This window comes from Schistocerca cancellata, chromosome 6, assembly GCF_023864275.1.
Source record: "Schistocerca cancellata isolate TAMUIC-IGC-003103 chromosome 6, iqSchCanc2.1, whole genome shotgun sequence".
Taxonomy (NCBI): Eukaryota; Metazoa; Arthropoda; class Insecta; order Orthoptera; family Acrididae; genus Schistocerca; species Schistocerca cancellata.
This window is the reverse complement of record NC_064631.1, coordinates 405,522,409-405,549,501: the sequence shown is the minus strand read 5'-3', so window position 1 is coordinate 405,549,501 and position 27,093 is coordinate 405,522,409. Positions and strand designations below refer to the sequence as shown.

Sequence of the window (27,093 nt, the reverse complement as noted above, 5' to 3'; positions counted from 1 at the left end):
TTGCTGTATCCTGTGCTGGCCAGCAAGTTGCGCATCAACCATATAAATCGAAGCTGGTGATATTGGTCTACAACCAATTATATTGAGATACGGTAGCAATGCATATTTACTGTGTCATCGACATACACGGCGTACACCGCATAACAACAACGTACATCATAGTAATTGGTCAAAGCAACGATCACCAGTCTGTATGCATGTATTTTAACGGCGCTTGCAGTTCTGCCCCGCTGTCGCAAAGATCCCAGGTGTCTGTTGTACACTGGAACAGGCACTGGGTGATAACAGCGTACACGCCCGACTGCCAGACATACAGTACACAACTTAGCTCATAGCAAGTTCAAATGGTTCAAATGGCTCTGAGTACTATGGGACTTAACTTCTCAGGTCATCAGTCCCCTAGAACTTAGAACTACTTAAACCTAACTAACCTAAGGACATCACACACATCCATGCCCGAGGCAGGATTCGAACCTGCGACCGTAGCGGTCGCGCGGTTCCAGACTGTAGCGCCTAGAACGGCTCGGCCACACCGGCCGGCGCTCATAGCAAGTGTCTCATGTGCCAATCGCATATAACGCACCGGCGCATTAACCTGTGCACGCCACTGTCCCTTGTGTCAGTTGTTGGGGTTGGGGCTGGGTTGTTTGGGGAGAGGAGGCCAGACAGCGAGGTCATAGGTCTCATCGGATTAGGGAAGGACGGGGAAGGAAGTCGGCTGTGCCCTTTCAAAGGTACCATCCCGGCATTTGCCTGGAGCGATTTAGGGAATTCACGCAAAACCTAAATCAGAACGGCTGGACGCGGGATTGAACCGCCGTCCTCCCGAGTGCTAGTCGAGTGTGCTAACCACTGCGCCACCTCGCTCGGTGTTTGTCAGCTGTCCATTGCTTCAGAAGCTTGCGATTTGTGCCAGAGGAGATGTATGCCGCGTGGTGAAAGATGAAACGCTACTCTTCACGATAGTTGGTAGACGTGCACTTAAAGTACAGTGCAGCGGTATCTAGTGCCTGTAAAGCAACACGAATGTACTGAGAACGCGTTCCGAACAGGCGTCATCATAACTGGAAGAAGTTTCTCTCCGTGCATATCACTTTATGAGAGACGGGGTCGTTCACGCCACGGAGGGCCGGCCATGGTTCCCGCTGAGAACATGTCCGGACACCAGACTTTGAGAAGATGTGTTAGATCGTCTGGCCGACAACCCAACTGTAAGCAACCATCAACTTGCCCGTAAAGTGCATACTTCAAAAGATACGGTGTGTAGAGTACTGGTGGAACACGAATTACACCCCTATCGTAAAGAACGTGTACTCGGGGATGAACGATTTTGGGCTCCGTGTTCACTTCTGTCGACGGATTATGCAGCGCAGTGCTGTAGTGCCGAAGTCGTACAGTTTGCGTTCGTCACGGGTATGGTGTTTCCAGCAGCTGCAACAACCATGGTTGGAGGAGGACAATACCCTCTCCATCCACGTCGGTGGCCGCCAGCAACGATTCTCTATCAATGTATGGGCGGGCTTTGTCCAAGATTACCTAATACGACGTTATTTGCTACCTCCCCGTTTAGTTGTTCCTCGTTTCCTGCTGTCCCTGCGAAATGGGCTGTCTCAGTTCTTGGAGACTGTATTCCTTGTTGTCCGAGAAAGGATGTGGTTTCAACACGACAGTGCGTCAGCCCACTTCGATGTTAAAGTAGCAACATGTACCCGCATCGTTGGATTGGGAGGGAGCGCGATCGTCAGATCGAATACCTCTGGACCTTTTCCTCTGAGGTTACTTCAAGGCGTTGGTGTACGAAACAACCGTAAAAACGGATGAAGACCCGCTTGCCGGGCCTGACTCCTGGTACAAAAGATACCAGGACTCTTTCAGAGAGTGCGGCAGAACTTCATGCCCCGTTGCCAGGCATACACTGAGACTGGCTGTCGTCACTTTGAACCATTACTGTGAGCTACATTGTTATTATGTGGTGTGTATGTCTACAACACAATAAGTATGAATTTTCTACCAATGGTTCCCTATTCAATATAACTGGTTTTGAACCCAGTATCACCTGTTTCAGTTTGACCCAAAGCTTTGGGACACCCTGTATACATCATTACAACTTTCGCACAGATTGCCACAAATACTCACGCACTGTGAGACAGAACAAAGCCGGTAGAAATGGCCGTAATCCACATCCACTGCCCTCAAAGTCGATGGACCGTCAGCGGCTGGCAGACGAGAGGGGGCGTTGAACCCAGCGGGAGAAGCAGGACGCGTGGCGAGCGGCAGAGTCGTGAGCGGGGCGCGCGAGCGTGACGGAGCCCGGCGCCGCGATGTCAACAGCCGCCGCCGCCGCTGCTGCCGCGGCCGGCCGCGCCGCCCCAGCCCAGCACGAGCTGGCGGGCAGGCGGCCCCCCTGTGACCCCTGCTCACCGCTGCCGCCGACTCCGACTCCGACTCGGACACTGACACTGACACTGACACCGCCATTGCTACTACCGGTCCTCCAGTGACGATGCTTAGCGCCAAAGCGTTACGCGGGCCTCGTTGCTTTCTTTGGTAAACAATATACATCATCAATGACCGAGCGAGGTGGCGCAGTGGTTAGCACACTGGACTCGCATTCGGGAGGACGACGGTTGAATCCCGCGTCCGGCCATCCTGAGTTAGGTTTTCCGTGATTTCCCTAAATCTCTCCAGGCAAATGCCTGGATGGTTCCTCTGAAAGGGCACGGCCGACTTCCTTCCCCGTTCTTTCCTGATCCGACGAGACCGATGACCTCGCTGTTTGATCTCTTCCCACAAACAACCCAACCCAACCCTCATCAATGCTCTCGTAATAATCTACGTTCTTTCCGCCGCCTCCAGTGTTCATACATACGATTGAGTGCTCCTCGGCCATTGTCAATTGTTAACTGATTGCCTCGTGTAATTTTCTTTCTGTAGATAGAGCAAGCTGTTCGAGTAATGACTCCTGTCGAGTCAGAGGTCAAAGAATGTTCAGGCGAGCTGATAGTCGGGCAGAGGAATTCCGATTGGGAATCCAAACTACTCGCGGATTATGACGTTTCTAGAGATCGAAAATCTGCACTGTAGGAATCAACATATATTCTTCAAACAAAGATCGTGTGAAAACCAGTATTCTCTGTACGTCCAGGTGACGCAGAGAGCAGCACATACAAGCGACAATGTTGTCGCCGTGTTTCTTGGCTTCCAGGATGCGTTTGATACAGTTCAACACTACCCCCTAGTAAACAAAATACGATCGCACGGAACACCGAGCCAGTTGTGTGATTACACTAAAAAGTTCGTTGCAAACAAACATAGAATGTTATCCTTAACGGAGAGAAATCTTCAGACGTATAAGTAACCTCTGGCGTACCTCAATAGTGTGTTATAAGACCTTTACTTTTCACACCATATGTAAATTACTTAATGGTTAATGTCGGAAGTTCCATTGGGTGTTCGTGGATGAATTGTACGGATCGACGCTCGATGCAGGGATTGGCAGCTGACCCTCAACATAAACAAAGGCAATGTATTGTACATAAACAGGCGGAAAGACTAATTATTGTATGATAAAACGATTGCAGAACAGTCACTGGAAGCAGTCACGTCCATCAAACATCTACGGGTATGCGTACCGAGTGATTTAAAGTGGAACGACCTCATAAGACAAATCGGAGGTAAGACAGATGCCACACATCCAGTGGAAGGAGCCTACAAATATTGCTCGTCAATCTGAGATCCGTACCAGGTGGGACTGATAGAGGAAATAGTGAAGATACAAAGAAGAGCAGCGCGTTTCGTTACGCTTTCATTTAGCATGCGTCAAAGCGTCATGGATACGCTGATCTAACTCCAGTGGAAGACTCTGCAAAAGAGGGATTCTACACCGTGATGTGGATTACTGTAAAATTCCCCTTTCCCAGGAAAGTCAAGCAATATATTGCTTCCTCCCACATGTTTGTAGTTAAAAGACCACGAACATAAAATTGGAGAGATTCGAGCTCTCATAGCAGTTTACCGACAGTCGTTCCTGCCGCGGACCACTCGCGACTGAAACAGGAAAGAGTTGAAGTGACACAGGTAATTCAAATATTCTCCGCCACACCCAGCGCGGTGGCTTGTGGAATGTAGATGGTGGGTGTAGGTGTTTGCATTCCGCGTCTGCTGCACTGAGAATAACATGTTGTCTTTTGTTTTCTATAAACTCTTCAATCCAGTCACACAGCTGGTCTGATATTCCGCACGCTCGTGGGTGGCAATACGAAACCGTATCCAATGCCTTCCGAAAGTCAAGGAATACGGCACCTACCTCGGGCGCCAGTATCTACCACATTCTAGGTCTCGTGGACAAACAAAGCCAGCTAGGTTTCATAGGACAGTTGTTTTCGGAACCCTTGTTGATTCCTACAGAGAATACTTTCGATCTCCAAAAATCTCATAATATGCGAGCGTCGAACTTGTTCCAAAATTGTACAATTTAACGACCTGTTCGACGACGCTTCCTGAAAACGGGAATGACATGTGCTTTTTTCCAATCACCAAGAACACTTCGTAAAAAAATATTTAGGAATAGTTTTGCAAAATTTGAAGACGAAGCGTCGTGGAATCGGAACCACTGTAGGACAAGAAATACCGTATATTTGACTTTTCGCCAATGACGAGGTCTTGATAGGGGGCGACAAAGACGAATCCAGTTGCATGTCCACGCAACTGCATGAAGAATATCCACATTGGAGCCTGACGATAAACAGAGAAGGGCAGGTAAGTGGTGGTGGGTGATACGACAGAAGATTTAGATATAGGGTTTTGTAAAATTTAAAATGTCTGTACATTTAAATGGACAAAGAAAACGAGTAGATGGCCAACTTAAACTCTTTGCTATGGAATGACAAAATTATAAAGTGAACAAAGATCTTGCTGTACAAGTCAATCGAGGAGAGTATTCCCACATATGGCACTAAAGTAAGAGAGCTAACCAAACAGCAGAAAAATAAATTTATATCCCTTGAGGTGGACTTTTTGGCGAAGGAAATATCTCCAGACTATGACAGAATATAGTAAATTAAAAGAGAAGAAGACGCTATTCTCAGTGCCACAAATAACAAAATTTTAACTTGGTACGGGGCACCTCCATCGAATGGACGACAACCGATTGCCGAAAAGAATCTATCAATGGACACCAGCTAAACGAAGAAAACGTCAAGGACCACCTAGAAGATGGATGCAGGGTGTTAAAGATGCATTGAATTAAGTGGAGCTTCAGGAAGAAGGTTGGACATAGAGAAAACTAGAAACTAAGAAGCCGAAGACGACGACCGTCGTAGAAAAGCAGCATATATTTCTACCTATAAAGCATGCAACATGTCACGGCATCTTGTATCACGATTCCAGTTGGCTTCCAAAAGCTGTGGAATTCTTCCGCAGAAAACTTTTCAAGGCCTGTTTTATTAATATCAGCAGAAAATTGGAATCTACGGTAGTATCAAGAAACTGACAAGCTATGTTTATACAAAGGTGGTCGTGATCATCCTCTCCGTTCTTAAGTCAAAGGAATGTAAATTACATTACGAGGTCTGACTTCAGCAGACAAAAAATATGCCAGGCGCAACCCAACCGTCAGAGCTGAGGGTACCGAACGGTTTAAAATGTATTATAAGATGATTCAAATGGCTCTGAGCACTATGAGAGTTAACATCTGAGGTCATCAGTCCCCTAGACCTTAGAACTACTTAAACCTAACTAACCTAAGGACATCACACACATCCATGCCCGAGGCACGATTCGAACCTGTGAACGTAGCGATCGCGCGGTTCCACACTGAAGCGCCTAGAACCGCTCGGCCACAACGGCCGGCTTAGGATTATAAGAATTATAATATTTGCGGATGCGGATAAAAGACTTGGAGACGTGGATGAAGTACACGCGGATGCGGACCGTACGTACACTAAGTGATCAAAAGAATCCGGACACCCCTAAAAACATACGTTTTTCATATTAAGTGCATTGTGCTGCCAGCTACTGCCAGGTACTCCACATCAGCGACCTCAGTAGTCATTAGACATCGTGAGAGACCAGAATGGGGAGCTCTGGGAACTCATGCACTTCGAACGTGGTCAGGTGATTGGGTGTCACTTGTGTCATACGTCTGTACCCAAGATTTCCACACTCCTAAACATCCCTAGGTCCACTGTTTCCGATGTGACAGTGAAGTGGAAACGTGAAGGGACACATACAGTACAAAAGCGTACAGGCCGTCCTCGTCTATTGACTGACATAGACCGCCGACAGTTGAAGAGGATCGTAATGTGTAATAGGCAGACATCTATCCAGACCATCACACAGGAATTCTAAACTGGATCAGGATCCACTGCAAGTACTATGACAGTGAGGCGGGAGGTGAGAAAACTTGGATTTCAGGATCGAGCGGCTGCTCATAAGCCATACATCACACCGGTAAATGCCAAACGACGCCTCGCTTGGTCTAAGGAACTTAAACATTGGACGATTGAACAGTGGAAAAATGTTGTGTGGAGTGACGAATCACGGTACACAATGTGGCGATGCGATGGCAGGGTGTGGGTATGGCAAATGCCCGGTGAATGTCATCTACCAGCGTGTATGGTGTCAACAGTAAAATACGGAGGCGGTAATGTTATGTTGTTGTGGTCGTGTTTTTCATGGAGGGGGCTTGCACTCATTGTTGTTTTGCGTGGCACTTTCACAGCACAGGCCTACATTGATGTTTTAAGCACATTCGTGCTTCACTGTTGAAGAGCGATTCCGGGATGGCGATTGCATCTTTCAACACGATCGAGCACCTGTTCATAATGCACGGAAACATCCCTGTAATGGACTGGCCTGCACAGAGTCCTGACCTGAATCCTATAGAACACTTTTGGAATGTTTCGGAACGCCGACTTCATGCCAAGCCTCACCGACCGACACCGATACCTCTTCTCAGTGCAGCACTCCGTGAAGAACGGGCTGCCATACTGCAAGAAACCTTCTAGCACCTGCTTAAACGTACGCCTGCGAGAGTGGAAGCTGTCATCAAGGCTAAGCGTGGACCAACACCATATTCAAGTCCAGCATTACCGATGGAGGGCGCCACGAACTTGTCATTTTCAGCCAGGTGTCCGGATACTTTTGGTCACATAGTGTATGACACATGACGCGCAATAGTTTGCGGAGTTCAAATACGGCTACAGTTGTATTACCACCCACCAGCAACTTCTTTAATTCACAGTATGATTAAGTGCAATATTTTTCGTCCGAAACGTAACCTACGAGTACGCAGACTCCATTTCCTAGTTAAGTGTTCTCGTTTCTTTTCTACTTTGTAATGATTCATTTAACACTACGGATGAATGGTACACCTACATGACTGCTCTGAAATTCACGTTTAAGTGTTTAACAGACGGTTCAGAAGACCACTTTCAGCATATTTCTCGAACGTTCTCCTCACGAATAGCACGTGGAAAAATGAACAACTAAATATTACCGTGCGAACTCTGATTTCTCTTACTTTATTACGATGATGATTTCATCGTGTGTAGGGGGTGTCAAAAAAATGTTTCTGCTTGATGAGGAGAAAAAATGTCATGAAAAGAACTCGCCGCTACGAAAAATACCTTTGTTTTATTGTTTTCCACCCCAACTCATGTATCATCCATGATATTCTCTCATCTATTTCACGATAACAGAAACCGAGCACTTTTTTAACTTTATCGATGTCCTCCATCAATCTTATCTGGTGAGGATCCCATACAACGCTAAAATACTGAAAGGACTGATAATCGGAGTGTAGGCTGTCTCTTTGGTAGATCTGTAGCCCTGTCTAAGTGTTCTAGCAATAAAACGCTATCATTGTTGTTCGCCCCCCCCCCCCCCCAAAAAAAAAAAATTTTCTATGTGATGGTTCCCATTTAAGTTGTTCGTAATTCCACATGCTTGATGTTTAGTTGACTCGACGCCACTTAAATTTGTGTAAATTTCTACCTGATTATAAAGGTTCTAATGTACGCCCAATTTTCTACCACATTAACCCCCGATAATGCAAGGGACAGTTAAATGGAAACTGAAAGGCCGCTAAAAGGAAGATGGAATGGTTCCATTCAAAAGCAGTCACCACATACGCTAAGACATTTATTCCACTGGGAGACGAGACGATCAGTTGCCGTTTCGTAGAAAACGGTCGGCTGCTGACAGATTCGCAGCCGCACCCGCTCTTACACTTCCTCGACCGACTGTAGCCGACTTCGACGCGTGTCGTTCTTCAGGTCGCGAAAGACTTGAAAATTATACGGGCTGTACGGAGGATGACTGGGTGTTGTGTGATGTCCTTAGGTTAGTTAGGTTTAAGTAATTCTAAGTTCTAGGGGACTGATGACCATAGATGTTAAGTCCCATAGTGCTCAGAGCCATTTTTTTTGTACAGAGGATGTTGCAATGTTTCCCAACCAAATCGCTGAAGCGAAACTTTCGTCCGATTTGCATTGTGGGGGCAGCCGCTATCGTGCAACAGGGTGCCGTCTGCAAAGTGTCTACATAGCGCTGCACATTGATTGTGGGTCCACCCTCGAGGAGCTCAACGACCAGAGGGCCCCTGCAGTCGAAGAATAAGGGCAGAACTCGTGTGAACAGCCTTGGATTTCTTTGGGGAGGAGCGGATGTGGAATGTTTCCGCGGCTGTCTTTGCCGTTTGCCCTCGGTCTACCGGAATGCATGTTGCACGATAGCGTCCGTTCGCACAGTGGTTGCGAAACAGTGCAGCGTTCTCCGTACAGCCCGGACCTTCCACCGTGTCATTTACACGCCTTTGCCCACCTGAAGAAGTCGTTTTCAGTCGGACGAGGAAGTGCAAGAGTGGGTGCGGTTGCGTATCCGTCAGCGGCCTCCCGCGTTGTACGACACAGGGATTGATCGTCTCGTCTCGCAGTGGGAGAAGCATCTTAAGGAGTGTGGTGATAGCTTTTGTTGGAACCATGCCGTGGTCCCATTGTGGCGGGTGTTCGGTTTTTATTTGACTGCTCGTGATAAACAGGAATCTGAAACTCGCTGGCTTTCATTTTCATCTAACGATCTTGACAGTGACACGAACAGCGTTCCCTGCCATTTCCGACCAGCGTGCCACTCCCATCCAGTCGGTGCCGCAGCAAGGCGGCCGTCTAAATTAATAAATCGCTTTCGTTCGCTTCTGTTTAAAAGCTTTTTATTTCCTGCTGCCAGACTTCTTTCCCCTCCATTGTGAAAACCCTCCTGTCTCGTACCGGCAATTGTAGGCTGATTAATTGCGATTATTTGTTGTATGCAGCCCGATCATTGAACACAATTAAGGATTGTTACCGTAAGTGCTCTCATTGAATTACGAAGAGGAAGGGCGTGCGGCGCGGTGTGGAGGGGCGGCAAGAGATTGTAATCTGGGGATGCGCCGCGTGCGTGTCCGCCGGCGCAGCTGATGGATATCACAAATTAAAAACGCCGGACGCGCCGGCTGTGGCGGGGCGACGGCGCGGAGAGCCGGCGAGCATCTATCATCGGGGAATTACGGCCGCCGTCGCCGGCCACTCTCTGCTCCCGTTATGTGTATTGGGAATGTTAGGTGCTACAGCTGTCTAGACTCGTGACAGGTTTCCACGGCTGTATGGCGGGACACCGCCCGGAATTAAACCGTGGCGCTCAATACGGTACCAGCACACCACCAGATCAATGTATGATCATATATATTAGGTGATATACACTACTGGCACTAAAACTGCTACACCAAGAAGAAATGCAGATGGTAAACGGGTATTCATTGCACAGATATAATATACTAGAACTAACATGTGATTACATTTTCAAGCAATTTGGGTGCACAGATCCTGAGAAATCAATACCCAGAACAACCACCTCTGGCCGTGATAACGGCCTTCATACGCCTGGGCATTGAGTCAAACAGAACTTGGATCGCGTGTAAAGGTACAGCTGCCCATGCAGCTTCAACACGATACCACAGTTCATCAACAGTAGTGACTGGCGTATTGTGACGAGCTAGTTGCTCGGCCACCATTGACCAGACGTTTTCAATTGCTGAGAGATCTGGAGAATGTGCTGGCCAGGGCAGCAGTCGAACATTTTCTGTATCCAGAAAGACCCTTACAGGACCTGCAACATGCGGTAGTGCATTATCCTGCTGAAATGTAGGGTTTCGCAGGGATCGAATGAAAGGTAGAGCCACGGGTCGTAACACATCTGAAATGTAACGTCCACTATTCATAAGTGCCGTCAATGCGAACAAGAGGTGACCGAGATGCGTAACCAATGGCACCCCATACCATCACGTCGGGTGTTACGCCAGTATGGCGATGACGAATACACGCTTCCAGTGTGCGTTCACCGCGATGTCGCAAAACACGGATGCGACCACCACGATGCTGTAAACAGAACTACCGCAACCTGCGTACTGTACAGGCAGGCGTCTTCGTCTAGCTCAACAGTTTTACGCGTTTCTGTGCTTTACCAAACGATTTCTTGATGCCTCAGGATCATTTAAAAAGCTTCTCTTCTTGTCTGAATTGCTTGTCGTTCACCTATCATTTCTGTATAAGGCCACACTATTTCACAAAAGAGTTCCTAACACTTATATTTATACTTCTTCAGTGCATTGTCTGTGACAATGCGTTGACGATCAACAGCGACAGCAAGCCAATGACGAAGAAAACGGTGTCCCAACCCGTGCGGGAATCGCGGTAGCATAGTGCGAGCACAGAGGAGTGTAGACACCAGGACAAACAGAGATTTGGGCCGGTCCTGGAGACTTGCTCGGATAGCCGAAGTTGTTAAGGCGACCACTCGTGACAAGTGGCAAGTCCGCATTCGAGTCCGAGTCCAGCACAAATTTTCATTTGTTCTGAAATATTGTCCAGCTGTTGCGGGACCGTATTGCAGTTTGTGAGTTCGTTCTTAAATTTATATTAGATGCTATCAAGTTTCTATTTTTCAGAGATGGTGGACTCTTGTTTCATATCCTCTCTGCTTCTGCCCTCATCAGTTACTTTTCTACCGAAATAATAAGACTCATCTACTAACTGTAGCCTCACTTTCCTGCCTAATAACCTCGTCTTCACCTGATATACCGATTTTCTTCTCATGACACTATCCATTTACCGTCCCTGAAAGAATTACAGTTCATCAGTAAGCCTCAAAAGTCTTAATTTCTTCTCCCTGAACTTTAATTCTCTTTCCAAATTTCTCCCCGGTTACCTTTACTGCTTACTGTGTAATTATAAAATATTATCAGGGCTAGGCTACAACCCTATCTCACTCCCTTCTCAGCTCCTACTCCAGTATCAAATCCTTCGATTATTATAGTTGCACTCTGATTTCCGTAGATGCTTTAGATCATTTTGTCTCCCTGTGTTTTATCCCTGCTACTTTCAGAATTTTAAACAATGCATTTCAGTCAATATTTTTAAAAGCTTTTTCAAATTCAACAGATGCCGTAAATGGTTCGTCCTTCCTCCGTCTATCTTCTAAGATAAGTCGGAGGATAAGTACTTCGCGCGCTCCTGCATTTCTCCGAAACCCAAACTGATCGCAAAACTATTGGAGAAATACGCTAAAATTGAAAGGCAAGGCTACCGGATGCAGCTATTGTGGTGGAAACACCACCTATTGTCGTGTAAACACCACCTAAACTTATCTGTTATGTAAAGTTCATTTCAGTCACACGTATAATTGGTGTCGCAATTTATTTATGTTGGCATTGCATAGAACAACAAACACGCAATGGCAGCGAGTGCTGTGCTGCCAGTTTTCAGAGCGGCGACACAAAATTCGCAATAGGCGGCTGAAGGAAATAGAGTGCTGCCCCCGCAGCTTCGGCAGGCAGCAGACACCGGGCAGAGTCCCCGCGGCGCGGCCTGATGCGGCCCAGCCCGCTAACTGGCTCCATTTCCTGTTCGCGAAAGCCAAATTAGCCAGCCGAGCGGCTTCCCGCGCCGGAAATCCCACAGATCGGCGCTCTCCGCTCCTCGCTCCTTCTTTCTCGAAGACAGCTGTCGGCAAAGGGAGCGCACCCCGCCTCATCTGCAAAGTAAATTTCATCCTCAGCGTACAGCCAATAAGGCGCTCGCAGCCCTAGGCGGGGGGGCCCTACACTTGTTTTCGCAGCTTTGCCCGCGAATCCTCCATAGTTTATGGACTGATTCTGTGTATTCACTGCGCTGAAAACTTGGAATAGTCTGCATTGGGATTTTACCCATTGATAAGACACAAATTAGCGATTCATGTGTTTCAGGAGAATATGTTACTATCGTAATTGGTCTGGAGGAATGTTGGTGTCCTGGGTCTGGCGGCCGAGCTTGGTCCCTAGTCAACCACGACCAGAATATCTAGGCATGTCCCAACTACAAGATTTAAGGCACAATGTCGGGAAGAACAACATCACAAATTTCGCGTTTAATTAAATATAATACGAGTTTCTGGTCGCTTCCGGATGCCTACGACGTCAGCGCAGTAACTACGGTGGTAGCTGAAGCTAACAACTGTAAACAACAGATGTGCGTTCGACCAGTCAGCTGTGAGCGGGACATGGACTTGCGGCCGTACTGTGTCACAAACAGCAGTGATGCAACATTTCTAAATCATATATAAAAGGCGCATTCTCCACAATGTTTTGAAGCAGAGAAAAGTGTCTGCAAAGTCTGTTTATTACGCCTTGACTTCCGAACAAAGACAACGACGCATGGGCGCCTGCCGCGACTTAATTGAAATGCAAAACATGGACGTTTCTATTCTGGAAAGAATCGTCACGGGAGACGAGACTTGGTGTCATGAATACGAAGTTACGACAGAGTGCAGAAATTTGAACGAAGGGTCAGTGCCTTGACTACATAACCGACATTCAGCTCAACGTGAAGCGGGAGTTGAACGACGCACCAAGGTATGACTTTTCTGACAGCCTCACATGATTGTATGAACGTTCTGTGCGCTCTGCTCAAGAGGAGGTACACTATGTAGAACATCGGAACGATTAAAATCATAATCTTAATGTTTCTCTGTTTTTTTATTAATCCAGTCTCGAAACGTTTTGGACTGATGGGATATGGGCCAATTTAATAGGTTGGTTTGTGGGATTAAAGGGACCAGACTGCTACGGTCATCGGTCCCGCCAATTTAATACAGTGCACTAGAATTACAATGATGCACTTCATGAGAAGAAAGACGTGTCGCACCCAACCAATTACGCTTACATCCTTGAAACATCCTCCTGGAAAACTTCTGGACACTATTTGAACATGGCGAATTCTGCTGTTTTAAGTTACTCAGTTATTAACTTCAAATAATGGGCATGTACAGCTCTGAGTTTGGACGACCTAAACGTTAAAATCACCGTCTTAACTTTTCTTTGTTTTTAATTAATCAACTTTGGACTGCCGAGATAGATACTCCGCTAGCCACTATGAGGTGCACAGCGGAGGGCACATTGTACCACTATTGGTCACTCCCATTCCTCTTCTCCTCGCAAATATAGCGAGGGGAAAAGAAAATTCCATACGCTCCCGTACCAGCCTTGGTTCTTCTTACCTTGTCTTCACGGTCCTTACGCGAGATTTACGTTGTTGCCAGCATAACCGCCCTGCAGTCTGCCGCGAATGTCGGTTCTCAAAACATTCTCAATAGCGTTTCGTAAAAAAGAACGTCGTTTTACTTCCAGGGATTCTGATTTGAGTTCACGGGACATTCCTGTAAATCTCACGTCTTGGTCGAACTTACCAGGAACAAATCTTGGAGCACGCCTCTGAATCGCTTCGATGTCTTTGTTTAATCCTACCTGATGTGGATCTCAAGCAACCTAGCAATGCTCAGGAACGGGCCGCGCAAGTGTTCTTTGCGCTGTCTTCTCTCTAGATAGCTAAACTTTCGTAGAATTCTCCCAATACTCCGTAGTCGACCATTCACCTTCCCTACAACCGAACTTAGCGTGCTCGCTGCAGTTCACACCACTTTGCAAAGTTACGCCTAGCTATTTAATCGACATGAGTGTGTCAAGCAGCACACAATTAATACCGTACTCGAACATTATTTCCTACTCATCTCCATTAACATGCATTTGTTTCCACATTTCGAACAAGCTGCCATTCATTACATCAAATGGAAAATCTGTCCAACTCACCCTATATCCTCCTCCAGTCACACAACAATAACGTTTCTCCCTACACTACAGCATCGTCATCAAAGAGCTGCAGACGTCTGTTATGTGAAGCTTTGCAATGTATGTAAAAGCCTCTAACTCCACGTCGTTGTTTTCCTGTCACCCAGAGCAAATCGTCATAAGTGTTAAGGAGCTATTTTCTTGAGTAGTTTCTGCTCAGTGCTGTCGCTGTTACAGTTTCCTCCTGCAGACTCTCTCTCCTGTTGTCAGAATCGGAAGTAGCGTGGAGCATGTGTTGCCGTAAACTCTGCCAACTATTAAAATTCCAACACCATGAAGTACGTCAAAATAATGAGATTGTTCTCATTTTGTGTACAGAATACAGTAGGAACAACATTTGGTTAAATTTGGAGGTGTTTTTGGAGGAAAAGCATGCGAAATTTAGTACACAGTGCTGCCATCTCTGGCACTAACAATGGCTCCAAAACAGCTAGGCACCGAGTCTAGTCAGTTTGGATAACAGATTTGGGACGGCATTCCATGCTGTTTCTATTCAGAGATCACTAACTGTAGTGGCGGACGAGTGGGGGCGTGTCAGTCTCTCGGAAACCCATCACCAGATGTTTTCAGTGTGCTGGCCATGGCAATAGGCGAACATACACTGCATCCAAGTAGGTCAGGACAGCACGGACATGGCTCTTGCATTATCTTATTGAAACATAACATATCGGAGACCTCAAAAGAACGACACAGCCGGTGGCCTTAAAATGTCAGAAAAGTAACGTCTGCTGTCCGCGTCTGGAAAGCTGACACGGTGGCAGTCCTGTATCCAATGCTGTCGATGGGCGGCTCGTCTCTCTCTCTCTCTCTCTCTCTCTCTCTCTCTCTCTCTCTCTGCTCTGCTGTTGTGTCAAGGGATATCGCAACAGTAGTCGGCGTGCTGCCAGTATTTGGTGCTCCAAATGTCATCGCACCGTCCTTGTGGATACTCGCCTCGCTGCAAGCAGTACATGACGAGCCTTTACGATCCTGCTCAGCCGAACCAACAATATGTGATCTGGCCATCATGGCCAGGGGACATCGGCTAGTAATTTTATTGACATTGACATTAATATGTGGGTTCTCTCGGCTGGTAATTTTATTGACATTCACAACAATATGAGTGTCCTCTCGGGCGCTAGTCGCACGAGGCTAGTGAGATCCCACATGTCGTCGAGTGTTGCCCTCCTGACCTCATCGAGTTCCATTTTCACATGACAGTCGTGGCTTCCGAACGATGCGAACAGAACGAGAAACCGCATTCTCGATAGGCCACGATCCTGCCGCTGTCTAATACCGATATTTGCTGATAGTCATATATCCTTCTTGCGTCAGGTACAACACGATCTTCTCACAAACAACTAAAATACAGATGCAACTTCTGAATGAGAAAACCAGTGCGTGATCTTTCCTTATACGAGGTGTGGCTGTAAAATAACGGGGCTGATAATGTCACAGAGTAAGCACGCATGCTCCAAAGATGAACGACTAATAGCTGATAAGCATGCAGCCTTCTAGTCCAATGCTGCATTTCTGGTGTCTGTAGGCAAATCAGTGTGGTCGTGGCCTTCGTTTGTATAATAGCTGTTATTTATTTTTTTGGGGGGGAGGGGGGGGGGGGGAATGAGAAGTGTAAGAATAGAACAACGAATTGAATGAAGTTTCACATGAAACTTGGAAAAATTGCTGCTGAAACCTATCTTTTACTAAAAGAAGTCTATAGCGAAGACTGTTTATGACGTACACGAGTTTGTGAGTGTTTCAGGCGTTTCCACGAAGGCCGACAAGACATTGAAGATGAGTCACGCTCGGGACGGGACGCCCTTCGACATCAAAAACGGATGAAAATATCGAAAAAGTAGGTAATCCGGCTCCAACCGACCATCGGCCATTGACCATTAACTAAGAACGCATAAGGTAAATTTTTCGTAACCTATTCGATACGAGAAACGTGTGTACGAAACTGACGCCGAAAATTCCCACGGTCGAACAAAAAGAAGCTGGTGAAAAAGTCTTTACTGATACTTTGCATACCATTGAAAATGATACTAATTTCTTGCAAATAATACGTGACGAGTCCTTGCTTCTCATTTATGACCCGAAAACTAAGCGCCAATCCGTGCGCTGGCAGGGCTCAACTTCACTGAAAGGGAAAAAAGCTCGAATGAGCAAATCAAGATTCAAAGCTATGATGACTGTTTTTTTTTTCGACATTAATGGAATTGTGCATCTTCACTGGGTTTTTGAAGGTCAGACTATTAATCAGCATTACTGCGTTCAGGTTCTTGGTCAGCACCGTGAGAAAATACAAAAAAAAAGGCCCGAATTGTTGAACAACAAGTCACGGGTTCTGCATCAAGACAAAGCACCGGCTCATAACGCATTGTCTGTTAAGAGGTTTCTAGATCCCAGTGTTAGACCACCCTCCTTATTCGTCTGACCTAGCACCATGTAACTTTTACCTATTTCCCAAGGCAAAAACTGCATTAAAAGCAACAAGTTGTCACTCCGTTGAAGCAGTGGAGGAAAAAAAAGCGGCACCCGTCATCAAGGCGCACGACTTCCAGCACTCTTTCCATCAACGGAAAATTCGCATGGTGCGTTGTAGGGATAGAAGAGGAGAGTATATTATGGGTGACAATAACTAAATATGTTTTGAAATAAGTTCTACAACAATACTCCCTTTTTGTAGACACACCTCGTATACAGAATGCAGACGACATTACTCCTACACACTTCGTGCGATTGCCCTGAAATGCTACTCAAATGCATATCCAAGCATGTAGTATATATATATCATGCCAGTTTGACCTTTTAGTAAATATAGACATAATAACAAAAATTTACAGTTAAGAAAAGCAATGTCTTCTCTATTCAACCTGAAATTTTCTAACTTGACAACTTCTCTGTATTTGTCATGAATGAGAACAAAGAATTTTCCGTCTTTTTAATATGAAATTATCTTGTATTTCTGTCGGGCGATCTTCTAGAATGAAACGCTGTGATTGTACACACAATCATATTTGGCAAGAAATGGTACCAATATGTGAGAGATACGGAAAATCATATTAATTGTTCGGAAGCGTCACTGAAAACCCTATTCTATATTAAAGACATAAGTTTACATTTGCTTATGAAGACCTCGTGCACGTTAAAAAAGGCATCGTCAGCTTTCAAATGTGTCTCCAATAAGAGGCTAATCACTTATAGTAGCTGTTCATAGTGTCCTCCTGTTTCAGGGAGAGGACAATGTGGAGTACTTCTTGGGCCTCACTCCCAGTGGCATCATTGTCCTAAGAAACAAGAACAAAGTCGGAAACTATTATTGGTAAGATATTGCTGTACGTTTCTCTTATATTCATTTTTTAAAGGTATAATTTAGGAAAAAATTCCATCTACCACGTAAATGTTACTTTGCGCACGTATACTGTTGTGTGCTTTACGGAATTTATTTATTTATTTATTTTTTGCTATATCTGTGTGTACGACATTCAAGTATTCTTATTTCTGTCTCAGGCCCAGAATTACCAAGATTTACTTCAAAGGCAGATACTTCATGCTTCGGGTGTGCGACAAGAACGTAAGTATTTATATGCTATTTTAACGTCCGAGAGTTGAGTAGGTCAGAATAACAACCATGCATTTGCAAATTTCCACCGCATAGTAGCAGTATCAGCAGTTTGCGTTCAAGAAATAGACAATGCCTATACTTCTGATGAATATCTGTAGTTTCTAAGGCCCTTGACAGGATACCTTTGAGCCGAGTACACGGCCTCTGGTCAACGATTTAACGTAAAAAGCTTTATTAAAAGATGAAGTAAAAGCAACAGCAATAGTTGCAACACCTCTCACGAAGAAATACACTGATGAAAAATTATATCTTCTGTTCTTCACTGTGCAACTCCCCATTGAGTGAGACGAGACATTTCGATTGTATCATCAATTCGGCAGTCAAATACGTGTTTATTACAAGAGAAACATTATTGTTTGACATCCCGTGGACGATTTGTATGTTCCTGTGTCTAGTATGCTGGAAGAGACGGCGCACGCTGTTGCTTATACTAAATGCGTTTAATCGGTGACATCGCAGATTGAGGTGGGGTCGGCACTACAGGCAACATTACGGTACAGCAGAATAGTGGTTGGTTGGTTTGGGGAAGGAGACCAGACAGCGTGGTCATCGGTCTCATCGGATTAGGGAAGGATGGGGAAGGAAGCCGGCCGTGCCCTTTCATAGGAACCATCCCGGCATTTGCCTGGAGTGATTTAGGGAAATCACGGAAAACCTAAATCAGGATGGCCGGACGCGGGATTGAACCGTCGTCCTTCCGAATGCGAGTCCAGTGTCTTACCACTGCGCCACCTCGCTCGGTAGCAGAATAGTGCTCGAGAGTAATACAACGGCACGAAGTGGGCTTCAGTTCTTGACCGCTCTCAAGAAGCGCTAGATACTACAGGAACTCCACCTACTACAGGAAGTCCACCAACACCCTGCAGCACTTTGTGACTGGTGAACAAAACGTCACGTGCGACGTGTCGTCTGTCTGATTGCGCTTCATTCTTGGTGCTGATAATAGTCGAACAAACATTTGGCACCCTAGCGGCCAACACAACACTGAATCAGTGACGCATGTTGTCATATATCACGAACGACAGGAATAATGATTAGAAAGATCATGGGATTACAATCCGACGACCTCATTTTTTCTTTACTACCGATAAGTTTCTAACGCACCTTTCATGTTGGGCACTTGTTTTCCCTGAGAAAATGGCTCTCTTGTCCTCGGCAGCGTCTGCGCGACATCGAAGTGGAAGTATACTCCATCCCCTTCAGTACAGTACTGGAACCCATAAATGGCTGGATAAGTCATGTTCAGTTTTCGGAGGAAGGCAAAAGCATACCGCCACCAATAGGCCATGCCTAGCAAACCTCAACTGTGTTATGAACAATCTTCAGGTTGAGAACGACTTTACGTATTTAACACATAAGTTTTTTACGTATTACAACTGGCAACGCTTCGAAATTTATTTCAATTTATGTGGCTTTCTACAGTCTGAAACGAATGGCGAGATGACATGTAGTGTATACCTGTATGATTCGTTCAGTAAAAATGTCGTGTGACTAGAGCCTCCCATCGGGTAGACCGTTCGCCGGGTGCTTGTCTTTCGAGTTGACGCCACTTCGGCGACTTGCGCGTCGATGGAGATGAAATGATGATGATTAGGACAACACAACACCCAGTCCCTGAGTGGAGAAAATCTCCGACCCAGCCGGGAATCGAACCAAAGCCCTTAGGATTGACACACTGTCGCGCTGACCACGCAGCTACCTGGGGCGGGCATTCGTTCAGTGAAATCCCCACCAGTGAATCCCTCTTAGTTCAAAACATAATCTTGTACTTCGTCTGTAGTTCCCTCGAAACTGGACATTAAGTGCGATGCATATGATTCCCGTGAACAGACATTGCTTTTAACATTCTACAATTGAGGAAATGTTCTCAGTATGGTATATTAACCGATAGCATGTGAGAAACAGATCAGTGGAGCAGGCAGTGGCCACGAAGCTGTTTACCACATCAAATAGAGAAGATACCAATTTGGCGGCCGCGGTGGCCGAGCGGTTCTAGGCGCTCCAGTCCGGAGCCGCGCTGCTGCTACGGTCGCAGGTTCGAATCCTGCCTCGGGCATGGATGTGTGTGATGTCCTTAGGTTAGTTAGGTTTAAGTAGTTCTAAGTTCTAGGGGGCTGATGACCACAGCAGTTAAGTCCCATAGTGCTCAGAACCATTTGAACCAATTTTGAAGATACCAATTTAATAGTATAGCAGACTTTGTATATCCGTATCCAATATTACTAAGTGTTTTCCTCCATTAATTTAGAACTGGAGCTTAAGAATAATTATCACTTCCGTGACTATGAAAATTCTTAGTGAACTAAGACTATATTGACGACTACCATATATCTCAGTCACTATTCTGATATCAGAACAATCATACGACCACCTGTTTTCATCCTGCTCTGTCCATGTTCAAATCTACTTCTACGCAGTTCAGATAAAAAGATCCTGTATAGCTTAGTAGGGCAGGTCGTGAGAATCGTTCACTGGCAATCCTTATAGAAGACGAGCCGCAGTGTCTGAGTATCCACCAAGAACCGAAGGTTGCTGCTTGCTTTCTTCTCGACTGAACCCATGCGATAGTTTGACTTGTAACTAATTAATCTTGTAGGGGACAACTATCACCTGCTTTGTTCTAGAGAAGCGCGAGAATAGCGCGACATCGCATTTTTCTGTAGGCTGTGTCATAATTAATAGCGAGAACTGACAAGGGGCAGAGTATATGGCAATAGAGGCAAAAATGGTCCCGTAAACATGGATCCGCCAACGAGCTGTAACGTCACTTGTATGCGATTTGAGTAAAGATGAATTATGAACAGTCTTTTAGTTTAAACTATGTACAATGTTGGACTGAAACAATAGCGAATCGTGGTTTCAGATCACATACAAATGGACATTATGTCGGTGAGATAGAAAACTGTAGAAAGCTTTCCACAATAATACTACCATTCTTGAATCTCCTCTCTCTCTCTCTCTCTCTCTCTCTCTCTCTCTCTCTCTCTCTCCCCCTCCCTCCCTCCCTCCCTCTCCCAACATCATTAAAAATATGAACACACAACATTCCTTTAGATTTAACTGTTTTGGTTGAAAATTTTGAGATCGCGAATTTTCAAAATTTTAATGTCCCTACGCGTTGATAGATCGGACTTCGTTAAAATGAAACAGGCAGCTTCTGTGTAATAAATATAAATGGTAATTGCCTCAACGAAACTGCCACAAAGACGGCTGTGCAAATCGCGACCAAGCCAGCTAATTCTTCTTACAAAAGTCACCGTCTGATTTACTAGATGAGCTACTAAAAAATAATAAGCAATCAACATGTCGTTAGCATATTGTGGTACTGAAATAAAGAGATACAATACATGTGTGCTAAAACGTTCCTTTGCATTTAAGAACACTTACATACCCATTTAGTCGCAAAATTACAAGCAAAGTAGGGACACGTAAAGTAAAAAAAGACAGAAATCATTTTTACTAAGGGAAACAAAAAATTGATTAGCATTATAAAAAGACTACATGGATGTGAGATACATTTATCCTCAAACATTATGCGATTTCCTCGCTGGGTAGGAACGTGTTATTCTCAGTTTGACCAAATACTATTATTCACACAAGACGAGTTACACATTTCAAGACTGGCAAAAAACCGTAGTGAAGTTTCAGAGCCCAGTGCGTGATAATTTTGAGTGAGTGGTTACCAGCCGCCACTGGCTTCATTACCAAATATTGTCATAGTTGGTACAAATATATTCGAAATGTTGACTTTTAGATTAAGCCCCATCTGATTCGGCTCAAATGCCATCCATGGCGTACCTCAACAAGAAATACAAAATTTCTTCATCACATTACATGTTGCAATTTACTATACACACGTTCCTGTTAAATGATGTGTTTTACTCGTCGTCTTCGTATTTCGATGGAACACTACACTCGTCATTGCAGTAAGTTGCGAATTCTTTCAAATACGCGCTGATGATTTCAAAATCTTGAGAAGACTGTACAACTGGCTTCTCCAGTTCTTCAGCCGTATCAACAGTAATGTTGTACATTTCACAGAGGTCTAAGGTCAGGTGATCTTGGAGGCTAAGGTACAAACCCTGCTCGACCCGGCCTCCTTGAACGTATTGGAGTCTTGGATATCATCCTACATCAGCAGCAAAATGTTCCGGTGCCCTATCAGTCATGTACAAAATGCCTCAGTCATGGACCATGGGTGAAACTTAAGGCCAAATTAGATAGCGATGTAATGGAAAATTTTACGTTTCAGATACATTTCTGTTAACTAGGACAATATTTCAGACTGAAAACAGTGACAGCTCGTAACCACAGAGCCACAGTTATCTTGCAGACGGCTCGTTTGCTTACCCATACCTACTGCAACTTTTTTGCTCCTGTTGTCGTATACTTCCAACTGTGTCGGTCTTCGCTATTAATTACGACACATCCTTCAAGGGGGGTGATCAGCGAAGACTGAGACTGATTTTTACCTGTAGCTTCCGTGATAGTTTCCTATATATACCATGAACACTTGAAGAGAACGATTTTTTATGTATAATGTCCGTTGGCAACTCACTCTCGTGGTAGGTTGGTAGTAATGCTCCATTTTGTAAACCCTCTTTGCATTTCGCATACCAACCAATGGAGGTGACGTACTGCGCAATAAAATTCTGTGTTCGTTTAAACCATACAGCATTGAAACTTGATAAAAAGCTGCAGGAAGCGTACGGTGAAAATGCACCGTTTCGTGCAAGAGTGTTTAGCTGGTTCAGGGACTTCAAAGAAGATCGACTTGTCTGTTTTAAGCAAGGTAGGCCTGGTGTTTCGGCTTCTGCTGTGGCTCAGATCAACATCAACACAGCTGCTGTGATTGTCGGTGAGGATCGGCGGGCAACATTTCGTAAACTCAGAGAAGTGTTGAGAATTTCATACGGCAGTGTCTTCACGATTATGGATGAGCTTCTCCATATGACCCGTATTTGTGTCCGTTTCCGTGCCACGTCTGTTGATTCCCGAGCAAAAACCTATTCGAATGGAGACAAGCCGTGAGGTGCTGCGTCTATTTGATGATGGAGGGGATGCTTTTCTGGAATCGATTTTCACCTGTTTTGAGTCATGGATGAATCATTAAGATTCTGAAGGAAAAAGAGCCAGTACTGTTTGGAAATTGACAGGTTCTCCAACATCAAAAATGGCGAAAGTTGCTCCATCTCCAGGGAAAATGATGGTGATCATATTTTTTGACTGTCATGGAATGATTTACCAGCAAGCAGTTGCCCCTCGCACTACTGTTACAGCAAGGTAGTGCACGTCTGTACTGGCTAAACTGAGGAAGCACATTGCAAAGAGACGACCAGAACTTTCTCGGATTTCCCATCATTAACACTCTAAGCGCCAAGCCCGTAAAATTTACGGGCCTGGGATCGCGCGAAAATCACCAAGCCCGTAAAATTTACGGGCCGCTACATTTAATTTCATTCAAAACACTGCAACGTTATTTCTACGGGTTTGGCCAGCGCTATACGTTTTTCAGATGTTTATTAACAAAATGCGTCCATAGATGTCACGGCAGCGCTGTAATTCATGTTAAAACTTATCTTTGCGTTCTCAGTCTGTATATCATTCAGTTGTTTGTCATCATGTTTCGGCGCGGTTTATCAGACGCAGAAATTGCGGATTTGATCAATCATAGCGACACTCTGGATAATGTAGAGAGTGATTCAGACGATTCTGAATGCAATGGTGTGTTTGAAGGTACGTATTTCCGAATTTTCCACGTAATTGTGCAGTACGCACATATCTGTTGAACATGTGTAAACGATGTATGTAGTTACACATAATGTGATATTCTTTTTAGAAGACGAGATTGATGACAGTTTGTCTTCAGATGAAGACGAGAATGATGTTGAAGGTGTTGCTTCAAATCCAGCAGCTGTGCCGTATCCGAAAGACAGTGAGTGGACTGCAGTTGACACCTACCGACCTCTGCCTGTCAACACGACACCCAGGCAGATACTAGTGGATATTGATGAGTCGAGTTCTGTACTGGATTGCAGTAAAGTGTTCCTTACTGACAGTGACGTAAATGAACTCAAGAGACAGACAAATTTGTATGCATCACAGACAATACAGAAGAAAAGAAGAGGAAATAATCTGAAGCCCCATTCAGTTTTGAGTTCGTGGAAGCCAGTGACTATAAGTGAGATGAGGCGTTTCTTGGGTATTATTTTCCACATGTGTGTTTCGAAAAAGCCCAAAATTGCGGACCATTGGAGCACTAATCCTGTTCTTAGTTGTAACTTTTGTCCCCATGTCATGAGCCGTTTGCGTTTCACTCAGATACTGTCATGCTTGCATCTTGTTGACAATTCAAATCAGAAAAAACCAGGCGAAGATGGATTTCATCCACTTTACAAAGTTTTGCCATATTATAATAATTTGAAGGAGCGATGTATCCAGGCATATCGTCCCTCAGAAAAAGTGACAATTGATGAAGGAATTTGCCCATTTCGAGGTCGTGTGAGTTTCCGTGTTTACATGCAAAATAAGCCTCATAAGTATGGACTGAAAGTATATGCTGTTGCTTAAGCCAGTAGTGGCTATGTTGTAAATTTTGAAGTTTATGCTGGTAAGCATATTGTTGACAATTCTTCGTCTGCGGTTATTTTGCGATTGTTGTCTGACAGCAGCTTGCTGAACAAAGGCCACACTGTGTATTTAGATCGATTTTATTCCAGTCCAGAGCTATTTCAGCAACTGGCAGAGAAAGGCACTGGAGCTGTTGGTACTGTGAACAAATCCAGGAAAGGATTGCCTAAAGATTTAGTATCTGCTAAGCTGAAAAAGGGCGAAATGTCTTTTCGGCGTAAAGATAATGTATTGGCAATGAAGTGGAAAGATAAGAGAGATGTGTATACATTGTCTACAAGGCATCAAGCAACATTTGGTACGCATACTAAGAGAAATGGGTCTGTAGTATTGAAACCACTTCAGGTACTTGATTACAACCTCAATAAAATTGGAGTGGATATTGGAGACCAACGCCTGCAGTACAATCCGTTCCAGCACAGAACTGTGAAATGGTGGCGAAAATTATATTTCCATTTGCTGCTTATGGGAGTATCAAATGCATTTTGGCTGTACAATGCAGTGCACAGGAAGAAAATTACAATAACAGACTTTATAACAGTGCTTGCAGTTCAGCTTGTTGAAGACGACACACTTGAATTCATTCCAAGAAATGAAGGAACTGTAGGTCGGCTAACAAAGAGACATTTTTTGCAGCACATACCTGCAACTACTAAGAAGTATGCTGCTCGTGTGTGTCACGTGTGCAGTTCCAGGAGCAAGAAACAGAGTGGCAAGGCTTCTCGCAAAGAGACACGATACGAATGTGAACAGTGTGGCGTTGCACTCTGCCTGGAACCTTGCTTTAAAATTTTCCACACTAAAAAACAATATGATTCTGTGTGAAATTTATATGTAATACTGTATACTATCAGAAACATGTAATGTAGTGCCACAATTTTGGTTAAAAATAAATCACAATTGTATTCCCTTATTCGTATGACTTTTTCTAAATTCTTAAAACATCTAAGTGATTTCTATAACTGTACCTTAAAGCTGTGCATTGTAAAGTAGTTTCTTTCACTCAGAATTAAAGTAGAAATGTGCAGCTTCAAGATGGTACCAAATTTGCCACAATCCAAACAGTAGATTTGATGCAGTAATTTTTTTAATATTGGTAAAATTGCCCGGTTTCTAGGGACGGGTGCATAAAATAGGCCTGGTACAGAGAGTGTTAAAGGCAAAGCTTTGGAGCCTTCGATTTGAGAGCTCTGAAGCAGTCCTCAAGAAAAGTGAGGCGATCTCAACGACGACAATGAATGACCTGCACCTTGTGTTCGAGGAATGGCAGAGTCGCTAAAAAACGAGCATTGAAGTAGGAGTGAGGTACTTTGAAAAACTTAATGTAAACCCTGAAATGGAGTACTAAACACGTGTGGAAAAAATCAGTTTAAGTCTTTGCTGATCAGGCGTAATATATTTAGTGTCTGTTGCCAATGCCTAGGCATCGCTGAGATCGGGCTTAATCAAATTAATATTCACTGAATTTTCCGTCGATGTCAGTATGTGGGTAGACAACTGCATCATCTATGACAATTAAAACGTAGCAGACAGTTGTCTTTCCTCATCTTAACCAACGTGATTGATCAGTTTCACGCCCTTAAGAAAGAAAATGAGAATAATTACGCTGTTACTTTCCCATAGATATATGTTTTGGAATACGCGATACCTTAAATGTAAGAGCCAAAGATGTACAGTTTATAATGTATGACTGATGTTTCTCCCAAAAATTTTCATTCGCCCTGCAGCTGTATCACCGACTTCTTTCTGTCCTAGAAAAATGAATGTTGTGAATTATACAAGGTGAAGGAGGTCGTTCTATTAGAGCAACCGCTGTCAAGTGAGATTGCAAGCAACTGTTTCCACACTCTGCATAGGAGACGGCATGCTGTATTTAATTATCCGAGACGTGAATAACTGGTAGGACACGATAATACAGTGCAGCCGAGGAACCATCAGGAATGTCGGCGCCGGCGGTTCAGAAAACGCGCCCTGACAGCTAATTTTGCTGCGCGCTCTTCCTTGGCCGCTGGAGCCCTCGGTCGTTGGTTCTAAATTGCCCGCTCGCCGGTCCCGTTGTCCTCCCCTTTTCCACCCTGGGCTGGTGATTAATTCGCTCAGTTATGACAACGGACGATTAGCGTCAGAACGCAGTCCGCCAGGAATTTAGACTCCGGCGTCAACACTAATAAGGCGGCCGTTATTAATCGCTCCCCGCCACTTCCTCACGCCTCCCATACCCCACCATCGATCGTTCGCTTCCGTCCGACAGCCAAACGTTCCGGCTTATCAAGTTAAAGAACTGAAAGGATTATTTTGCTCTGAACTCTGCTCAAAGTTGGGAAAAACTGGATATTGTTATACCTTTGTGAAGCTCAGTGTCAGAAACGTAGCTCGCAGTTGTAACCATTAAGCTGTGGGTCCACTTCAGTTGACCCGGCCCTGTAGGTGAAGTAGATGACTCATAGTTTTTTATGCTCCATGGTAGCTAGTCCATTCAAAACTAGTGGTAGTAGTCTTTCATGCCTGGTACTTGGCATTATATTGGTATTGGAAATGGAAGTGAGCGTTTGGCGTCATTGGCCGGGAGGCCCCTTCCGGGGCAGGTCCGGCCGCCTTAGTGCAAGTCTTATTACATTCAACGCCACATTGGGCGACCTGCGCGCCGGATGGGGATGAA

General features: G+C 44.9%; 1 protein-coding gene across 1 annotated transcript in view; it reads left to right on the top strand.

The window, feature by feature from the left end:
• LOC126088353 (band 4.1-like protein 4) overlaps window positions 1–27,093 on the top strand; it is a 561,066-nt gene that overhangs the window by 469,865 nt on the left and 64,108 nt on the right. The window contains exons 8-9 of the mRNA XM_049906490.1: window positions 17,413–17,501; window positions 17,690–17,753. Coding sequence (XP_049762447.1) covers window positions 17,413–17,501; window positions 17,690–17,753 — 153 coding nt within the window. The remainder of the gene's footprint in view (window positions 1–17,412; window positions 17,502–17,689; window positions 17,754–27,093) is intronic.